The 19706-nt window shown below is 42.1% G+C and overlaps 1 protein-coding gene across 1 annotated transcript in view; it reads right to left on the reverse strand.

The window, feature by feature from the left end:
- Positions 1–7532: 7532 nt before the first annotated feature.
- Positions 7533–19706, reverse strand: part of WIF1 (WNT inhibitory factor 1) — a 73647-nt gene continuing 61473 nt past the window's right edge. The window contains exons 8-10 of the mRNA XM_079774869.1: positions 13945–14040; positions 11678–11773; positions 7533–8309 (exon numbers count right to left, since the gene is read on the reverse strand). Coding sequence (XP_079630995.1) covers positions 8188–8309; positions 11678–11773; positions 13945–14040 — 314 coding nt within the window. The 3' untranslated portion in view covers positions 7533–8187. The remainder of the gene's footprint in view (positions 8310–11677; positions 11774–13944; positions 14041–19706) is intronic.

The raw sequence follows: 19706 nt of genomic DNA on the forward strand, positions 1-19706 counted from the left end.
TACTATTTAAAACGGAAGTCTCTACCCTTGCTGGTTTGGCTCAGTGGATAGAGCATCAGCCTGCGGACTAAAGGGTCCCAGGTTCGATTCCAGTCAAGGGCACATGCTCGGGTTGTGGGCGCGATCCCCAATAGGGGGCCTGCAGGAGGCAGCCAATCAATGATTCTCTCTCATCATTGATGTTTAAGCTCTCTCTCCCTCTCCCTTCCTCTCTGGAATCAATAAAAAAATATATATTTTTAAATAATAAAATGGAATTTCTTTGTGTTGCAAATTACAAGCTCCCATTTTCCTTGAATTAGATTGCATTAAATTTTTTGAAGAAAAAAAAAGAATGTAGTAAAGCCCCAGCTTCAGAGACCTGTTATTCTAGGGCTATGTTCCCCAAGGTGTGCTGTGTGGAATTTTATTCCTGGGAAATACTTCAGGGGAAAAGTTCTCTTTGATCAAGTTAGGTTTGGAGAATGCTGAATGTCAGTGCCCTCTTTGAGATGTACAAGGCGGAGTTCGGAATCCCCACACCAGGGTGATTACTGCTTCTAAACTGTTTTGTGATTTCCACATCCTGCGCTGTTTCTCCTTTGAATGAACAACCCCCTCTCAGAGATGCTGTGACCTGGAATTTCCACAGAAGGGTTCTCTAAAAGCTTTGGGAGGCTACTTCTGTGTTGGGCGAATGCTCACTACCGGAAAGCCACCTTCCTGGTTCTGTTACTCCACTCTGCTAGGACTCTCACTAAGGTACCTCCCTAAGGTCTCGGTTTCGGGTTGGCACACATGGAAAAGCTCGGACACTTGGCAAAGCCAGGGGAGCTACAACTTGCTTCAATTTCAACGTGATGGTCTGTTTCAAAGGTCATATTTTTCTTCTAAAGGCGCAACCACTGTAGTAATTTCCTTTTGTATGTTTTTAGCCATTTAGCTGGAGACAAGTTGTCATGGAATAACCTGTGTTCACATCATTTCAAGGGTGGCTTACATGTGGAGCCAGGACGGCTGCAGCCTGAAGGCTTACCTCGGCTCGTTACTCTGAAGCTGCCTTCTCAAGTCTGGTTTTGGTTTAGAAACAAAGTAGTACGTAATCCAAATAAACAAGCCAGGGCAGACTATCCAACTGACTGAGAAGCAAAGCAACTTTCAAACTCCAGTAGGGTTTACCTCTTGTGACACAAGCCAAGGATTCATTATTCACCAAGGTGCCCGGGGGATGGGAGCCGCTAGCTAGCTGGCTTCTTCAGAGGCAGCACTTGCTCCTTCCCAAAGTGTGTTGTGTTGTGTTGTAGGCACAGATGCAGACTCTGAAATATTCATCTTTGCAGAATAGAAAAAGGTAACAGATTTGCTTTTTTGTTTGGGGTGTTTCCTCGAAGTGAGGCAAAATTCATTTGGATTTGGGGACATTTGGATTTGGGGTTTCTGGAGAGCATTTCGAGGCTCTTCATTAAATCAGGCTTCTATGGGTGGGGATGAACTTCGTTTCTGTCACAAGGCTTAAGCTCCCCACTCCAGCCAGGTTTCTGCCTTTCTGTCTCCTAATAAAAAACAGCAATTATAAGTAGGAATGACCCACGATTATCTTTTTTGTTAAAATGGATTGTTCACAGAATTCTGAAAACTACCTTTCCCTTGTGAGCTATAAACTTAAAGCTACAAATTCTTTCTTTCTAAAGCAGGAACTGAGGTTCAAATGACCTGACTGGATTGAAGCAGAATATAGTAAATTGTGTTCCCTTAATTTGCCCTCTACTTTCTCTCTTATTTTTATGTTTGCCATGCTATGAACAGGAGAAATTCAGTAAATGGTCACTGACTTAGCTGGTTTGCTGGTTAATGATTCTTCCATTCTCAAAGCTTGGGTTGTGACAGTCCACCGTGAGGCTGGTGTTGAGAGAGGGAAAGGCAAGGGAAGAGCTCATTTGGCCAGTGCCTGAAGAGAGGCAGATGTTTTTACCTGAACTTCCTTGTACATGGACCTGAGAACGTGCTCCTTGACAAGGCCAACTTCATAGGTATGTGACATGTGCAGCTGCACAGGGCCTGGCACTAGGATGACCTCCAGGCTTCGTTTGATGCTCTGTCACCTTCTTAAAATTCTTAATACATTTAAAACAAGGGTCCCACATTTAAACTTTTCTTTGGGCCCCTCAAATTATATCGCTGGTTGTTCTCCTGGGTTATAGCTGCTCAGCCATGGCCCCGATCCAGCCTCAAGACCATGCTCAAGGCTGGACTGTCTAGTGTCATGTCCCCAGGAGCAGGGTGCTGGGTATTCAGCCCACAGTGAGTCAAGTTTGATTGATCCTCCTGTGGATTTGATGGATGATTTGTCATTGCAAAGTAGCTTTTTCTTGCTTTGGACTTCAAGAAATGCCCGGTAATTTCAACAGTTGTGCAAATTGAACACGATTAGGAAGGCAAATGTGTTTCCAAGGAAAACCGTGCAATGCCAATGCTTAATAAAAATTATTTTTCATTTGTAATGTGTATACTCTTATTGACAATCAATCAGTAAACAGCTGCAAAGTCCATTTACATTTGGAGTTTTCATTAGAATTTTAAGAAATCTTACTGAACACCTGAATACTTGGTTTTATGGTGTCAGTTTCCTGAATGTGGTTTCCATTTTGTATAGAAATCCATATGGAGGACATTTATTCAATATGCTTATTAAACCTTTATATTTGTACCACTTGGATAAACCATCTAAAAATTATGACGACGACACTCCTGTCCTTGGACAGTCATTTGTTTGTGGGTGTTTTTTTTTCCTTTTTACCCCTTCCTCTCCCCTACTTTGGTAGAAATGTTTTTATTAAACTGCACATCATTGTGATGATGTGTGCCTTCTTCAAGAACATGAGAACAGTTCTATCTGTGATTACTCCCTGTTATGGAGAGCACTGTGTATTACAAGCACTCTCAGCTCTTTATGGGAACCCACGGGGAACACTGCTCTCTGCTCTCAATTAGAACAGAATAAGGGCTTCATCTTCGGCTATGCCTCAGCGTATCAGCCTAAAATTGTGTTATAAGGCTCACTGGACTTGGAATGAGATGGTAAAAGAATTCCCCAAAATTTTTTTTAGAAGGAGCACTGCATATGGTTGGAGGGAATACTTTGAGAAGCCACTTGGAGGGGATGTTAAGAATTTCAAGGAGCTTGCTCAAGTAACAATATGCTTAATGAACTTCCCTCTGAGTAGCTTGGCTGGATTTAACTGGAGAGTTTTCGTTGGCTGGGTGGGGCACAGGATTTTTGGGTCAGAGACAAATTTCCTGAGATGGTGGATGAGAAGCTGAAATCTCTCAGTCACATTTTTTTATTTTTAACCTCTTATTCATGTAGCTCCTCTATAAATAACTGTGGAAGAGTTTATTTTGAAGACTCTCAAATGGAAGGGATGCCAAGAAGTAGCTTTCCTGTTGACCTATATGTCTTGATCCAGCCCAAATGTAAGTTCTTTGTATAGTTTAACTCAGGCGTCCTCAAACTACAGCCCGCGGGCCACATGTGGGTGTATTTGCCGTTTTGTTTTTTTACTTCAAAATAAGATATGTGCAGTGTGCATAGGAATTTGTTCATAGTTTTTTTTTAACTATAGTCCGGCCCTCCAACGGTCTGAGGGACAGTGAACTGGCCCCCTGTTTAAAAAGTTTGAGGACCCCTGGTTTAACTTCTCCTGAGCAACTAGTTAGTTTTTGTGTTTATGGTCTTTGGGAACTGAAATGAGGCATGGCTTCCCATTCGAGGTGGCTGGAGCAGAGCTTAGAGCTAAATATGCGGTGCACATCTCACAAGTGTGCAGGGGTCTCCCTGGGACCCATTTTGTGTTCTAACCTTGATTTCCTTTAGCCTCATTTTCCCACTCATTTTATCTTAGCAAATAGTATACATCTTTTCAGACTGCCTTCACTCCTTACTACTTTAACTTTTAAATTATTATTTAGAGGTGTTTTAAATATTCTCCTCCTCCTCTTTCTCCTCTTTCTCATTCCTCTTCCTCCCCCTCTTCCTCTTCTGTGGTATAACTTCATGTGAGTATAATAACAATTATTTCATATCCCAGTTTAGTGGCATTTGTTTCAAGAGCCGATCTCCACTGTTGTGATTCCACATAAAGTGACAAAGTAGCGAAAGGGTATATCTTGGATAAAAACTCATAATATATATGGTTATGGGGAGAGGGGAGCGATGAAGTGCTCAATGAGTTTGCCAAAGAGTGAAGTCCGTACTGTTACATAAATAAAGATATACATAGGTAAGCAGCAAGGGATGTTTACTGTATGTGGAGTCTAAAAACACAAGTGAAGCCTACTGCATTTCACCAAAGCCACTAGATATATTTATTTAAAGTAATTCAACATATAATTAGTATTATTCATTTATAATGTAAATAATACTTAAAAAAATACTGGCCTAACCTTCTAACTGTATTTTCAAGACATTTCCCACCAAGATGTCCTAAAGGAACTTTAAACTCAATATCTTCAAAACTGAACTCCTATCTCTGGAAGCCCACACCATTCCTCCCTAGTGAATAGCATGGCTGTCCAGGTTCCTCTCTTCTGAACCCCTGGACTCCCAGTCATCTAGTCCCCTGCTTAAACGTGAACTCTCTGCTGAGTCCAAACTCTCTTCTCTGACACTAACGCCATTTCAGATTCTATTACCTCTCCCCTTTACCTGAGGTCTCCTATAGGGTGTGTGTGTGCTCCAGGGTGTACACCAAACCATCTTTTGGGTAAGTGAAGAAAATATTAGAGCTTCTATTTATATTTTTCTCTCTTCATTTTAACATTTCTGGCTCTTATAATGTATACATTATATAGTCATATATACATAAGAGTATGTGCTCAACTATTTATAATGGGTTATGCAATCAGAATGGTCTGGGGATGACCAACCTAGTCTATTACAGTTTGCCACCCTGCCTCCGGTCTAACTTCCCACCATCCTATTTTTCATCTATGAGCTTACAAGTAAAGTGCTTAGAATAAACTAAGCACTATATAAATGTTAGCTCTGTTATTATTATAATTACTAGAGGCCCGGTGCACAAAATTCATGCACGGGGGTGTGTGTCCCTCAGCCCAGCCTGCACCCTCTCCAATCTGGGACCCCTCGAGGGATGTCTGACTGCCTTTTTGGCCCGATCCAAGTAGGAATGGGCCTAAACGGGCAGTCGGACATCCCTCTCACAATCCAGGACCGCTGGCTCCCAACTGCTTGCCTGCTTGCCTTCCTGATTGCCCCTAACCACTTCTGCCTGCCAGCCTGATCACCACCTAACCACTCCCCTGCCAGCCTGATTGATGCCTAACTGCTCCCCTGCCAGCCTGATTGCCCCTAACTGCCCTCCCCTGCAGGCCTAGTCACCCCTAAATGGCCTCCCCAGCAGGCCTAGTCCCCCCCAACTGCTCTCCCCTGCAGGCCTGGGTCCCCCCCAACTGCCCTTCCCTGCAGGCCCAGTCGCCCCCAGCTTCCCTCCTCTGCTGGCCTGGTCACCCCTAACTGCCCTCCCCTGCTGGCCTGATCGCCCACAACTGCCCTCCCTTGCAGACCTGGTTCCTCCCAACTGCCCTCCCCTGCTGGCCATCTTGTTGTGGCCATCTTGTTGTGGCCATCTTGTGTCCACATGGGGACAGCCATCTTTGACCACATGGGGGCAGCCATCTTGTGTATTGGAGTGATGGTCAATTTGCATATTACTTTTTTATTAGATAGGATAGAGGCCTAGTGCATGGATGGGGGCCAGCTGGTTTGCCCTGAAGGGTGTCCCGGATCAGGGTGGGGGTTCCCTTAGGGCATGGGGCAGCCTGGGCGAGGGGCATGTGGTGGTTTGGAGGCCGGCCACGCCCCCCAGCGACCTAAGCAGAGGCCCTGGTATCTGGGATTTATTTCTCTTCTATAATTGAAACTTTGTAGCCTTGAGTGGAGCCAAGCCTCCTGCTCGCTCTGTGGTCGCAGCCATTTTTGTTGGGATTTATTTATCTTCTATAATTGAAACTTTGTAGCCTTGCGTGGAGTTCAGGGCTGGCCAGGATGTGCGGAAAGTTTGGCTTCCTCCATCACTGGGGGCAACTCAAGCCTCCTGCTCTCTCCAGCTCCGTGGCTGCCACCATTTTTGTTGGGATTTATTTATCTTCTATAATTGAAACTTTGTAGTCTTGAGTGTAGGCCTGGGCCAGGGTGGCAGGGAAGCTTGGCTTCCTTCATTGCCGGGGAAACCCAAGCCTTCTGCTTGCTGCAGCTCTGTGGCCGCAGCCATCTTGGTTGGGTTAATTTGCATACTTGCTCCTGATTGGCTGGTGGGCATGGCTTGTGGGTGTAGTGGAAGTATGGTCAATTTGCATATAACTCTTTTATTAGATAGGATTATCATTCTATTCCCAAATTTAATTTTCTGCCACTTAGATCCTTATTATCATGCAATTGGATTTTTACTTAAAAGTCTTAAATAAGTTGATTCTCATGTTAGGATCCCAAGGTTAGTTTCCTGGTTGCTGGTCTGCTTTGCGAGCTCTGTGTGACCCCAGGCTGACACTCTGGGCTCTGGCTAGTTAGAAGAGAAAGACTGCCAAGGTCCATTGCCATAACAAGGTATGTTCCCTCTGCTGCCACCTCTGCCTGGACCACCTCCTATAACAGACACTTCCCTAAATCCCACAGCTGATCATTGCCACTCCCTAGCATAGGAAAACTTGTAGACTTTAGACTATATGTAAAATAAAGTTCACATTTCCTTGGAAGAATAAAATATGTTGGAAAGTTGCTACCTAGGATTTGTGGAGTTTTGCCTTCTACTATATTTGCTGAGAGAAAGGAAGGAGAAATGACAGCAGAGTCTAAGGCTCCAGAGTCAGATGCGAGGATTGAAACCTGTCCCTATCATTTGAAACATTCCCTATCGGGTGTGATCTTGGTAAATTGCTTCTTGTCACCATGACTCAGTTTTTTTGTCTGTAAAAGTGCACAGTGATACCTGCCTCCTCGGATTGTAAGATAACACACATAATGTTTGTGAGAATCAACAGGTTTTTAACTATGATAGCACTTTTCATTGATGCCATTCTGACACCTTCAGAAAGTCTTCCACAGATGGATATTTGACACATTCCAGTTAGGAAAGACCTCTTGAAAGACAACTGAGCTGAGAACGGACATAAATGGGAGTGCTGCAGGCAGTGACAACGGGGTGCTGTGTAGAGAGAGCGAGTTGGGAAGGAGAGACGAGGATAGAGACTAGGACAGGGTCTGAGGATGGAATAGCTTCTTTTTTTTTTTTTAATTTCTTGATTGATTAAGGTGTTACCATCAAACCTCAGAGGGAAGGTAGGGGAGGGTGGGGATAAGGGGGAGAGCTTCTCTTCTTAAGAGTGCTGGAGTTTCAACTACCGCTCAACTGTAACCAACTTTATTTCCATAAGATGGCACATGCAAAGATCACTCCATAAAACACTCTGAAAACTAAAGCAGCACCTTTATTTTATACATACAAACAGTATAAAATGTTTATTATGTAAGAGCTGTGTTTTGTTTACAATATATTATATTGCTTCAAGCCAATGCCAAAAGTTCATACATTATATTCCCTATTTTATTGTGTTCACAATATATTATATTGTTTAAATGCCACTCCCACAGTGTTACTTCTTTTCTTTTTTTAATAGTGAATTCTCTGGAATCATGGTAAGGTCAAATATATTGTATTGAGAGTTTAAAAAGAAAACAATTAAAAATGACAAATGTCTAAATACATGACAGTAAAATTTGAAATGCTATAACTTCACGATTAACTGTTTCATCCAAACCTTTGTGATTTATGCTTGTTTGTTCCACTTACCTTCTCTAACGTACCCCAGCCCTTCCACACCATGGATGCATTGTGATTTTGGAAATTACCTGTCAACTACACACTGAAAAGACAAAATGTTAACCTGATCAACTGCCATAATATAAAATCTGTCCCAAAGCACTGAAACTAGAAAATCGATACCATCATGCTACAGATGTACTTAGAAAACTTAAAAGGAAGAGTAAATATCAGCTCAGTGATTTATAATGAAGCTAATAAAATTCAGGCCAGTATTCTTAACTGTAATGAACATTATTTGAACATTCAACACATGAAAGGTTAACAAAGGCTATGAACTTGGTGTAACTTAAAACGTTTCAGATGTCGGAGTTCACCAGATGTAATTGGATTCAGGTGGATCCTGCCGCTCCTCGGCCTTTTTAGGTGAAGGCGTGTGCTGCCTGAGCCCTGTGCCTGCTGGCCTCAGGGCATGCATGAGGCTGGCTCCGTACCCTGCAAAATTATTCACAGCTTAAAAGAAAAGAAACTATAAAAACAGGCTCTTCAGATTCATTATTAACCATTCAAATGAAATCCATTTTCCCTTTTCAACCCAGAGTGGAAGACCACAGCAACCACAAAAAGCTACCTGAAGGAAGAGATGCTACACGTTCAAAATCCCTGTTAAAAGAAATCCATTTTACTAACTCCATCAACTCCGGCTTCCATGGAATGTATGACTCACTATGTATTTTGGCCCTGCAGAAACTCCTGATGCAGACTTTGGATGAATATGATTGAATGGAAGGATCTTCTCCACCCAAGGGCTGGGAACGAGGTAGCGCTGAGGTCTCGAATGTAGGGAGACTTTTGCAGAAGGTTTGACTATTGATTCTTTTCACACATAAACTAGCCTAGATTATATTGTTCAATATAATAACCTCCACTCTTCATATAGACCACACGATCAGGTGTGGCTATTGCACTAACACAAAATAGGAATTTTGTAAAAATTAAGGACTTCCATTGCACATTTAGAGAAAGGGTTGTGATTTGAACTGACTCCTTATCAGTGAGGATTTGTGAGTTTAGTTGAGGTGGGCATGTATCTATTTCCAGCTCAGTTGTTGTTAAGTAGAGTGTAGCACTAAGTTACACAACTTGAGACCTCCCTTGCTCCTACTTGCGAACTTTTGGAGGTGCTCAGAGCACCGGCTCATTTCTACTGATTTCCTAACACTGATCCAAGACAGCAATCACATTGTAAAAATCTGCCTCCATCTTTCTGTGCATTAGAGTCAAGTTCGGCATTTCATTTGTTCCTCGTGGTTTTTAAATGCAAGCATGCCATTAAATACGTACTGAGAACAGAATACTTTGTGCCTGAATGTGTTTCTTTGAATTGTCAGTATGCAGGCTAGTAGCTCATGGGACAGCCAAAACATGAGCCAACAATGTGCTGGAGGAAATCCCTACCCTGCCTCTCGCCCTGCCACCCATGAAGCCCAAACCTCCCTGCTGGTGAGGGTGAGCCTAAGCAGAGAAGTCTGTCTCCAGTATCATCCTTCCCACTGAGATGCCTGGGTGCCGGGGACCTCCCAACGTGTCACCCCACTGGGAATCTGTTCACAGAAGAACTCTGTGTCTTAGAGCTTCCTTGTTACCACCCTCTAGTCGAAATAAACTTCGTTCTTTCTGCCTTGATTCTCTTAGCTAATGTATAAAATAGTTGTGTGGCCTCTCCCAAACACACATTTGCATTTTAATTAAGCACCAGGGCATCTTCTGGGTGTGCAGTGCCTTGCTCAGAAGGAGGGAGACTGATGACGGAGCTTTCAGCAGCATGGTCTACAAGGGGGGTGCTATCTGAAGTTGGCAGACCTGTCAGAATTGCTCATCTGTGCTCCACAACGCCCCTGGCCTGCCTTCTTTTTGGAAGAGTGCCAGGAGTGTCAGCAGGGACAGTGCCCCTCATGCTGTCCTCCCATCACTCTCAGGGGCCACCAGGCTCCAGACGTGAGTCCCAGAGGGCCTTTGTAGTTGAATCCTGGGGTGGGTGGTCTGACCTCATCCCTAGGACTTCTGAAAAGGTAATCTGATTTTGGGACAAGCCTCAAGGTTTGTATCCAGTTCAGGGTAGAACAAAGGGTTTGGTTTACTCTTTCCCAAAATAGCTCCAGAAAAGGTTAGCTTTCTATAGGCCTTTTGGTCCAAAGAAGGTTTCCTGGTACGTTTGTCCTAACAGGGATACCATTCAACCATCACCACTTGGGTAAAGGGCTATTTCCCAGAGGAGCCACATTTCTTTTTAAACTTTGCCCACCTGAAGCCAATTCAGTCTACCATCCAATCAATTCAGTAGGTGAAAAAGAATGCAGTCAGTGTATTAGTGTAGCCTAGACCAGACCCAACTACCTTAAAATAAACATGTGCACCTACATATTAGTGTATTACATATACATAAGAATAATATAATGTGAGCATTTTCAAATCTGCACAAAAATAAATTTGAGGTTGAAAATGTAAATACTTAGGTTACCTATTTGTATTAATACTAATAAAATAATATCAGATATATTTTAAAACGAATATATTCTTCTCAGCACCTCTGTTGATCATTTCCACATTTACTGGGCTACATGCTTCATCCTTTGGAGACCCTTGATCTAGAAAAATATCTGACCTGTAAATGATGTGTTCAATTGTATCCATTATTTTGGAGACACCATATGCTAAACCAGCGATTTTCAACCGGTGTGCCACAAGAATGTTTAAAACATGCTATATCTGACTAGTCAGGGACACTGACCTCTTTTTCCCTTAGATTGTCAAAAAAAAAAAAAAATGACAACAGCCAACACAACTATAGCATCTGGTGTGAATGAATCAAAATTCTACCTACTTTTTTTTTTTTTTGTCAGATGGGCAAAATATGTATTTTGATGTGCTGCAGAATATTAGTAAGTCTGGGTACACTATGAGATGAAAAAGGTTGAACATGGCTGTGCTGGACACATGTGGACTTCTGTTATCGCAGGGTGTTGTAGGCTAAAGTCTTCCTCTCCTGGAAGCAGAGTAGACAGTGGGCACAGCTTAGGAGACTGAGCTCTAGCTGCCGACCACACTGAATCTGCATTGTTTCTTTGGTTCACTTGCAAATTGCCTGTCCCTCCCACCAGAACCTGGGCTTCACGCAGCAGAGCCTCCTCTCCCTGTTCACTGGTGTGTCCCCAGTGCCCAGATTCATGCTTAGCACAGAGAAGATATCAACCACAATGAAACAGTTGCGTTTAGCAAGTCTCATTTTGTGTATAAAACAGGCCAGTGGTTTATTATCTCAAAAATAATAATTTACTGATGATCAGTTTGTGTCTGATCACCAATAAATTGGAAAAAAAATGCAACTCCATTATAGCATCTCTCCCATACTTCTTAACCCTTTCTCTCCCTCAAAAGAGCTCATTTAAAACATACCAGTACAATTTTTAAAGATTTTAAACAGCAGAACTCTTTGTTAGATACGCTAGTTGATAAATCTTGAATGACAAAATCAGAGCCATGAATATACAATTCTATATTTGACTTAAAATCTTACTTTTACTTGTCATTGCTTCCATACTTAATAGACCCGTATTTCCAAATCAACCTGTTTTACTAATTTAATCTAGGAAATCTTTGTGGTGATATTTTGCAATGAGGCATTCTCTTTACACTCTCAAGCTTAGACTAAAGTGTAGAGAGCTGCAGGCAGCAGGAGGAAGCATGGGAGAGAAGAGGCAGAGAAGAAGTTACTTTAATGAAATGGAAAGCAGGCTGAGTTATGAGTTGTCTTTCAGTCTTTGGAGCCAAGGAACAGACGTAAAAGAGGCCATCTCACTCACTTTTATTGCAATGTCTTCCATGCCAGCCTTCCTGACACTGGCATTTGTTGGGCTCATGACAGGTTCCATGTGTCCCACAGCCAGGCTCGCAGACAGCTAGAATCAAAGGAGATAAAAAGGATGTTTCCTGAGCTTTCATTTCTCAACAGAAGTACACAGCTGTTTTCCTTGCTGTTCTTTAGAATGTGTTAGTATTGGCTTCATCCCCTCATTTCTTTTTTTTCCTGTCAATCTTCAGCTCCAAGTTGGTTTGGGACTTATTGAGAAGGTCCTGAGAGTGATCTTAAACTAAGTTTGATGTTTCTCATTCACAAGAGACACTCCACAAGACTTCAAAACTGCTGGGCAATGGAAGTTTATTTCCCTTAAGAAAACTCCTAAAAGGTTAAAAAGTTCATTTCTATGTGTGAATGTGTCTAACTTTTTATACATGTGTCAATTCCATACGACGTTTTTAGTCTACATAAAGGAAACCTACACTGAGTGGCCAGATTATTATGATCTCTGAATGCTATATATATATATATATATATATATATATATATATATATATATATCTCCTATCTAATAAAAGAGTAATATGCAAATTAACCATCACTCCGCTACACCCACAAGCCACGCCCACTAGCCACATCCACCAGCCCATCAGAGCAAGTATGCAAATTAACCCCAACCAAGATGGCTGCAGCCACAGAGAGCAGGAGGGAGGCTTGGGTTTCCCTGGCAATGGAGGAAGCCAAGCTTTCCACACACCCTGGTGGGCCCAAGCCTCCACTCAAGGGTACAAAGTTTCAATTATAGAAGGTAAATAAATTCCAACAGAAATGGCGGCAGCCACGGAACTGGAAGAGCAGGAGGCTAGGGTTGCCCCAGGCGATGGAGGAAGCCAAGCTTCTGCAGCCTTGGCCGGCTCAGGCCTTCACTCCAGGCTACAAAGTTTCAATTATAGAAGATAAAAACCAACAGAAATGGCTGCCGCCATGGAGCGAGTAGGAGGCTTGGCTCCACTCCAGGCTACAAAGTTTCAGTTGTAGAAGATAAATAAATTCCAGATACCAGGGCCTCTGCTTGGGTCGCTGGGGGGTGTGGCCAGCCTGCAAACCACCACAGGCCCCTCTGCCCAGCGGCCCCACGCCCCAAGGGAACCCCCACCCTGATCTGGGACACCCTTCAGGGACACCCTTCAGGGCAAACCAGCTGGCCCCTGCCCATGCACCAGGCCTTTATCCTATCTAATAAAAGAGTAATATGCAAATTGACCACCACTCCAACACACAAGATGGCTGCCCCCATGTGGTCAAAGATCCTGCCCCCATGTGGACACAAGATGGCCAGCAGGGGAGGGCAGTTGAGAGGGACCAGGCCTGCAAGGGAGGGCAGTTGTGGGTGATCAGGCCAGCAGGAGAGGGCAGTTGGGAGGGACCAGGCTTGCAAGGGAGGGCAGTTAGGGACGATCAAACCTGCAGGGGAGGGCAGTTAGGGGTGACCAGGCTGGCAGAGGAGGGAAGTTGGGGGTTTCCGGGCCTGCAGGGAAGGGCAGTTGTGGGGGACCCAGGCCTGCAGGGGAGAGCAGTTGGGGGGGACCAGGCCTGCAGGGGAGGGCAGTTAGGGGTGACCAGGCCTGCAGGGGAGGGCAATTAGGGGCAAACAGGCTTGCAGGGGAGCAGTTAGGCATCAATTAGGCTGCAGGGGTGTGGTTAGGGGGTGATCAGGCTGGTAGGCAGAAGCAGTTAGGGGCAGTCAGGAAGGCAGGCAGGCGAGCAGTTGGAAGCCAGCAGTCCTGGATTGTGAGAGGGATATCCGACTGCCCGGTTAGGCCTAAACGGGCAGTCGGACATCCCTCAAGGGGTCCCAGATTGGAGAGGGTGCAGGCTGGGCTGAGGGACACTCCCCCACCCTGTGCATGAATTTTGTGCACCAGGCCTCTAATATATATATTAGAGGCCCCGTGCATGAATTTGTGCATGGATGGGGTCTTGCCAGTCTGGCCAGGGGGAGGGGGCATGGGCAGTTGGCCAGCCTGCCTGTTGGTCGAATTCCTGGTCAAGGGGACAATTTTCATATTAGCCTTTTATTATATAGGATATTCACTGAGAGGCCAGATTATTATGCATTCAGAGAGCATAATAATCTGGCCACTCAGTGTATATGTCAGGAAAGAAAGGTTCATGTCTAGGTAACATGCAGCAGGCACAGAAGTTATGCAGAATAAGACTAGGGCTACTTTCATAATCCCTTACCCTGACCCATGTGTACGGGGTACTCACGCTTTGAACAGAGGTCTCCTTGGTAACCTTTGGAGCACTTACATTTGCTTTTACCAATGCATTTACCTCCATTTCGACAGGGTTGTGGGCATTTGCCTGAAACAAAGAAGAATGCAAATAAGCAAGGAACTCTGTGTTTCGTTCAGAGGTACTTACATTTTTCAAAGAAACTGCCAGGCTTTGGGAGGATAAAGCTACTAAATGACAGTTATTTCCATTTATTTCATATTTAATCTGGCTTTGATTCTGTTTGAATTTCATTTTTGGAACAATTAGGCTAGTATTTTTACTTATAATTTTGAATATATATCTTTTGCGTTGCCCAAATGCTATCTTTACATTACTTTTTCATAAACAATATTTTAATTGATTCATAAGCCCTTATTGTTTAAGATATACTAACAGCTGAGATATGATGTCCCTGTAAATGATCTTTCCTTTGCGTTCTGATTTTTGAGTATCATTTTTTCTGAAGCAGGCTGACACCTGTACCTGATAGCATCTGTCTTAGCCTAAGATTCTCCAGAAAGGAGGGCTTACATGCACATAGGTTACTTGGGGAAGTGATCCTAGGAAACAGGAATGGGGAATGGGAAGAGTGAAACAGGAGGGAAAGCCAACACTAAAGTATGTTTGTGAGTGGGTCATCACTATGGCACTCGGGTTCTACCCTATTGCGTCCTGCTGAGGAGCCCTGTAGATGGCACCTTCAAGAAGGGAAAGGGGAGCATCTATTCATCAGCACCTGTGTCCCACTGGTCAAGGGTCACCCCATAGGATAACTTCCTTGTGCTTCCATTCTGCAACTGTGTGAGTACAGGCGGTATTTTTTTAGGACTCAGAGGAGTGTGAGTAGAAAGCAAGAGAACTGTGGAACAGCTAAGATGAGGTGCAATCAGGTTATTCATATGAAAATCAGGTTGTCGCAGTAGTGGCTGGAGTGAAAGGCTGGTTGAGAAGGATGTCAGAGGTGCACAAAAGGTGCCTAATACCACACCTGTGCATTTTTCTGGAATGTCTCAGATCCTAATAACACATCATTCTTTTTTTAAAAATCTATATGCCAAATGAATATTGCTAATGTTTTCACAGATCTTTGAATCACAGGATTTTAGAGCTGAATAGGGCCTTAGATGTAAAAACTATATAATAATTTTCTTCTTACTTCAGAAGCTACTTATTATCCCTCTGCAACCTAGAATTTTCCATCCTAAGGCTGAATTTTTTGAAGAAGTACAAGAGTAAGGTTTGTCCACCCAGAGCTGAAACCACATCCTGTCACTGGCACAATGATGTTGCAAGTAGTGGAGTAGTTTGGATAACGTATTTTTGTTATTGTTGTTATTCTTCTTTTCCACTTTAGCAGAATACTCACTGCAAAGGCCTAAATACATAAGGAGAAGAAATTAAATCTTTATCCTAAAATAACAACCCACCTTTCCTTCTCTAAGTTCTTTTATGGTCAAATGAAGCTTTGAAACAAGTGAATTACTATAATAGTTTACCGGCAAGCACTATGCTTAACAAACATGAAGTGAATTCCATTATGAAAATCATTTTGCTAAAAACACACTTTACTTTTCCTTTTACTTATCCAAAAGAACTTTCTTCACATATAAACCAAATGAAGCAGCATTTGGTCATAGTGAGACAATATAGACTTAATGTTGAAAGGTTAGAATCTCTCAAAAACCTAGGATGCCATTAGACCTTTAGGTTTTTCTGATGCATGGGGTGTTCCAGAAACAGGAACAACCTTAATTATTAAAACAACCTTAATAATAGATTACCACCTTATCATTGACCATTAAAAACTCAAAGGGTCCTTTTTGCTAGGCTTGGATACAAAGAATAGCGCTTACTGTTTGGTTAAGATCCTAACCCTTCCCTAAAGAAAAGGAGTACCTAACTCTGAATTTCTGTTTGCATTTTTAAAAATCTGACTCTATTGTATGCACAAAATTGGATCATATCACAGTGTTCTGCAATGCACTGAGGTTTTTCAAGAAAGCAAGATGTGGGACAATAATTATATGGCAGAAAAGATCTAGTACTTATTGTGAAATACTTGGTAAGCCCAACTTTCCCCGTGTTCTATGAGAAGTGAACGTGGTCACACAGAGAATGATTGGTGGAGAGAACTTTTTCATGGACTCCCCGGGTCTTATGTTTTCTTGGCAAGAGGTTCACTGCAGCCAGGAAGGAGGACGTTCTCTCCTGGTTATCACACAACAGAAATGTGACTGCAGGCAACTGGTAGAAGGCCACTCCTAGATCAAACCTCATGAAGCCAAAATCTCAAAGATTGATTGTTTTAAAACTCAGAGGCTCATAAGTATCTTTAATATTGACTTCTTTTTCCTGAAAGTATTTTATAACCAAATTCTATCCATTAGACAGTGGAAAATTGAGTCAACTTGAGAGATTACCAAAAAGAGGCCAAGGATTGCTGGAGACAAACAGATTTAAGTTTGATCAGTTAGCATTTTTGGTGGATGAGTCTGGTGAGGACAATGAAATATTGACAAAATAAAGCATTAAACATCCTCCACCCACTGGATTGTGGGACACCTTCCAATTTGCTACTCCACTTCACATAGAAAAAGATTAGAAAGGTTTACAATAAGTACCAACAGTCATCATCTCTGGGTTCTAGGATTATGGATGATTTGTAATTATTTCATTCAATACTCTAAAATTTTTACAGAGAACTTTTATAATCATAAGAATCCGTGAAGTTATTTTAAAAACCCATTTACCATACAGTATAAATAATTTGTGTGATCTTTTTAATTGAAGGTTCATTACAAATTTTAGGGAAACCTATACACCTTAAATAATAAAAAATATATATTACATCCAGATACCTCTACTCATGGTCTTATTTGTTAACCTACAAATGTTTCTCATAATCAAGTCAGAATGAAATTTGAGAAGAGATCAATCCTAATAGAGGCCAGAAAAAAAGAAAATACAGATAGCATCAATATATATTTTCACTTAAAAAGGACCATAAATAACAAGTATTGGCAAGGATATGGAGAAATTGGAACCCTTGTCCTTACTGAGGGAATGTAAAATGGCACAGCCTCTTTAGAAAATAGTTTGGCAGCTCCTCAAAAAATTAAATATAGAGTTAACATACAGTCTGGCAATTCTACTCCTAGAGACCCAAGAGACCTGAAAACATACGTTCACACAAAACTTATACATGAATGTTCATAGCAGCATTATTCATAATAGCCCCAAAGAGGAAACAAACAAATGTTTATCAATTGATGAATTGGTAAACAAAATGAGGTTGGTATATCCATACAATGGAATATTATCCGCAATTAAAAGGAAGTATGATATATACTATAGTATGGAGGAACCTTGAAAATATCATGCTAAGTGAAAGAAGTCAGACACAAATGGCCATATGTTATATGATTATACTTATATGAGTAGGAATAGGAAAATCTAGATACAGAATAGGAAAATCTAAAGACAGAGAATGTAGATTAGTGGTTTCCAGGGTCTTGAGGAGAGGGAAATAAGGAGTGACTGCTAATGGGTACAGGGTTTCTTTTCAGGGTGATGGCATGTTTTGGTATTAGCTAGAAGTGCTGCATGATTTTGTGAATATACCGAATTGCATACTTTACAATGGTAAATTTTATGGCATGTAAACTATATCTCAATTAAAAAAGAAGAATACATAAAATAATAGCATTATTTAACTCAAGGAACTGTTTCATCAATGGCCCAGCTATGAGAGAATACTCCAGAATTCAAAGAATTACAAAAGATTGTAAAGCAGTTATTATAGTTGGAAGTTATTTCTTTTATTTGCTTTTAAATTTTCTCTTAATTTCTCCTTTATTTTCTGAGGTATACCATAAAACACAGGTTGTTATTTTTTAAAAAGAACACATAATTAAACTTTTTGTCTCTATTACACCAGAGGTACTTCTATTCGAGACCTATTTCCACCTTTTTTTTTTTTTTTTTTGTAATGTGGCTCCTGTGATTGAAACAGAAATTTTCCTAAAAGGATTTGAATATGATTTATGATAGGGATAATCAGGAGCTTTCAAAAGCCCACATTTTTGGTGCAGATAGGGGAAAAAAATAAAATAAGAGTAGAAAACATTGTCACTGCCAATGGAAAGGTCGTAAACCTGAAAGCATGAAAGGGCACACTTATATGAAGAGAAATGAGGCCATAAACAAAGATCCATAAACATGAACCAACTAACTATGCAAAGTCTGAGAGTAAGTACAGGGCAAAATTGAGGGGAGTGAGCTCACAGATATCTTTATCAGGGCTGGGTCACTAATAAGAACAGAACCACATCCTGACAGTTAATTACATGTTCTATGGAAACTTCAGAGGTATTTCATGTGAACTCTATAAAAAATGGTTACTTCATCTAGTACTCATTAAAGTACAAAAACCCACAAATAAATTAGAGGTTGAAAGTTAAAATAGGAAGTCGGTTTTATTCAATTTTGAACCCACAACTTCAGAAACTATGACTGTACCAAACGCTGTGGTGTTCCACAGATATAATGTGGCTGGAAATGAAAACGCCATATTCCAGAACCTGCAGAAAGGCAGGGACATGCTCGCATTGCTTTTGCGCCTTCCTGAGCAGAGCTCCCATGTTACCTGCCTTCTGGGTCATAAAGCCACCTAGAATGGGGGTCAGCTCATTTCTGAGTTTAATAGAACGTCAGTGACTTGCTGAGGGTTACGTGGATGGTAGGTGGCAAAGCCAGGACAGGCAGTTTGATGTCCTGATTCCCAAAGCAATGATTATCTACCACATTCTACTGGTAAATTTTTACTTTTTTTGTATTGGACCAGGGCTAATATATAGTGAAGGCATAACATACCCCAATCTTAACTTGACAGCTCAACTATTTTTTTACATAAATAAAACACTCATGTGACACTTCATCAATCAAGATACAGAGCATTTTTTGGCAGCCCATCAAAGTTCCTTTGTGCCCTAACCACTACCCTGGTTTCTACCATCATCCATTAGTTTTGCCTGTTCTTGAACTTCATAAAAATGGAATCATGCAGTGTGTATGTTTTTATGTCTAGCTCCTTTTACTCAACGTCGGTGCGATTCATTCATGTTGTGGTGTGTGCTATTGGTTTGTTCTTTATTGCTGGGCACCTTTTTTCTCCTTTTTCTTGGGTCTGCCCTTTTCTCTTCGATGGGCTACTACTCAGCTCAGGGACCCATCCAACCAGGCTGAACTACAGGCTCTGCACACGCGAGGGGGACAAAATCACCGAGAACAACGCAACATGCGGAGCAGCCCACACCCAGACGTAACCGAGTCAGAGAGCCTTTGCTCTGAGTCATCTGACTGAGCTATGTCCCTCTGCCTCACCTTTAGCCAAGTGAATGGGGGCTGAGTGTTGTGAAAATAAACCACTGGCCTGAGACCTTGGACAAGCACTTCATTGTCTCTGGGCTTCAGATTGCTCATTGATAAAAGGGTTAGATCAGTGATGGGCAACCTTTTGAGCTTGGTGTGTCAAACTTCGCCAAAAAACTGAGCATAACTCAGGTAGTGTGTCACTTTGAGGAAAAACATTATTTCGCAAATGTTTCATCCTCAGGAGCAGCAAATGTTTCATCCTCGGCATGCGGCCGCCTCAGCGGCCGCGTGTCATCAGAAATGGCTATGCGTGTTAGTGCTGACACGCGTGTCATAGGTTCGCCATCACTGGGTTAGATGGAGTTACTAAGGTCCCTGAA

This window comes from Cnephaeus nilssonii (genome assembly GCF_951640355.1).
Source record: "Cnephaeus nilssonii genome assembly, chromosome: 6".
In the NCBI taxonomy this organism is placed as follows: domain Eukaryota; kingdom Metazoa; phylum Chordata; class Mammalia; order Chiroptera; family Vespertilionidae; genus Cnephaeus; species Cnephaeus nilssonii.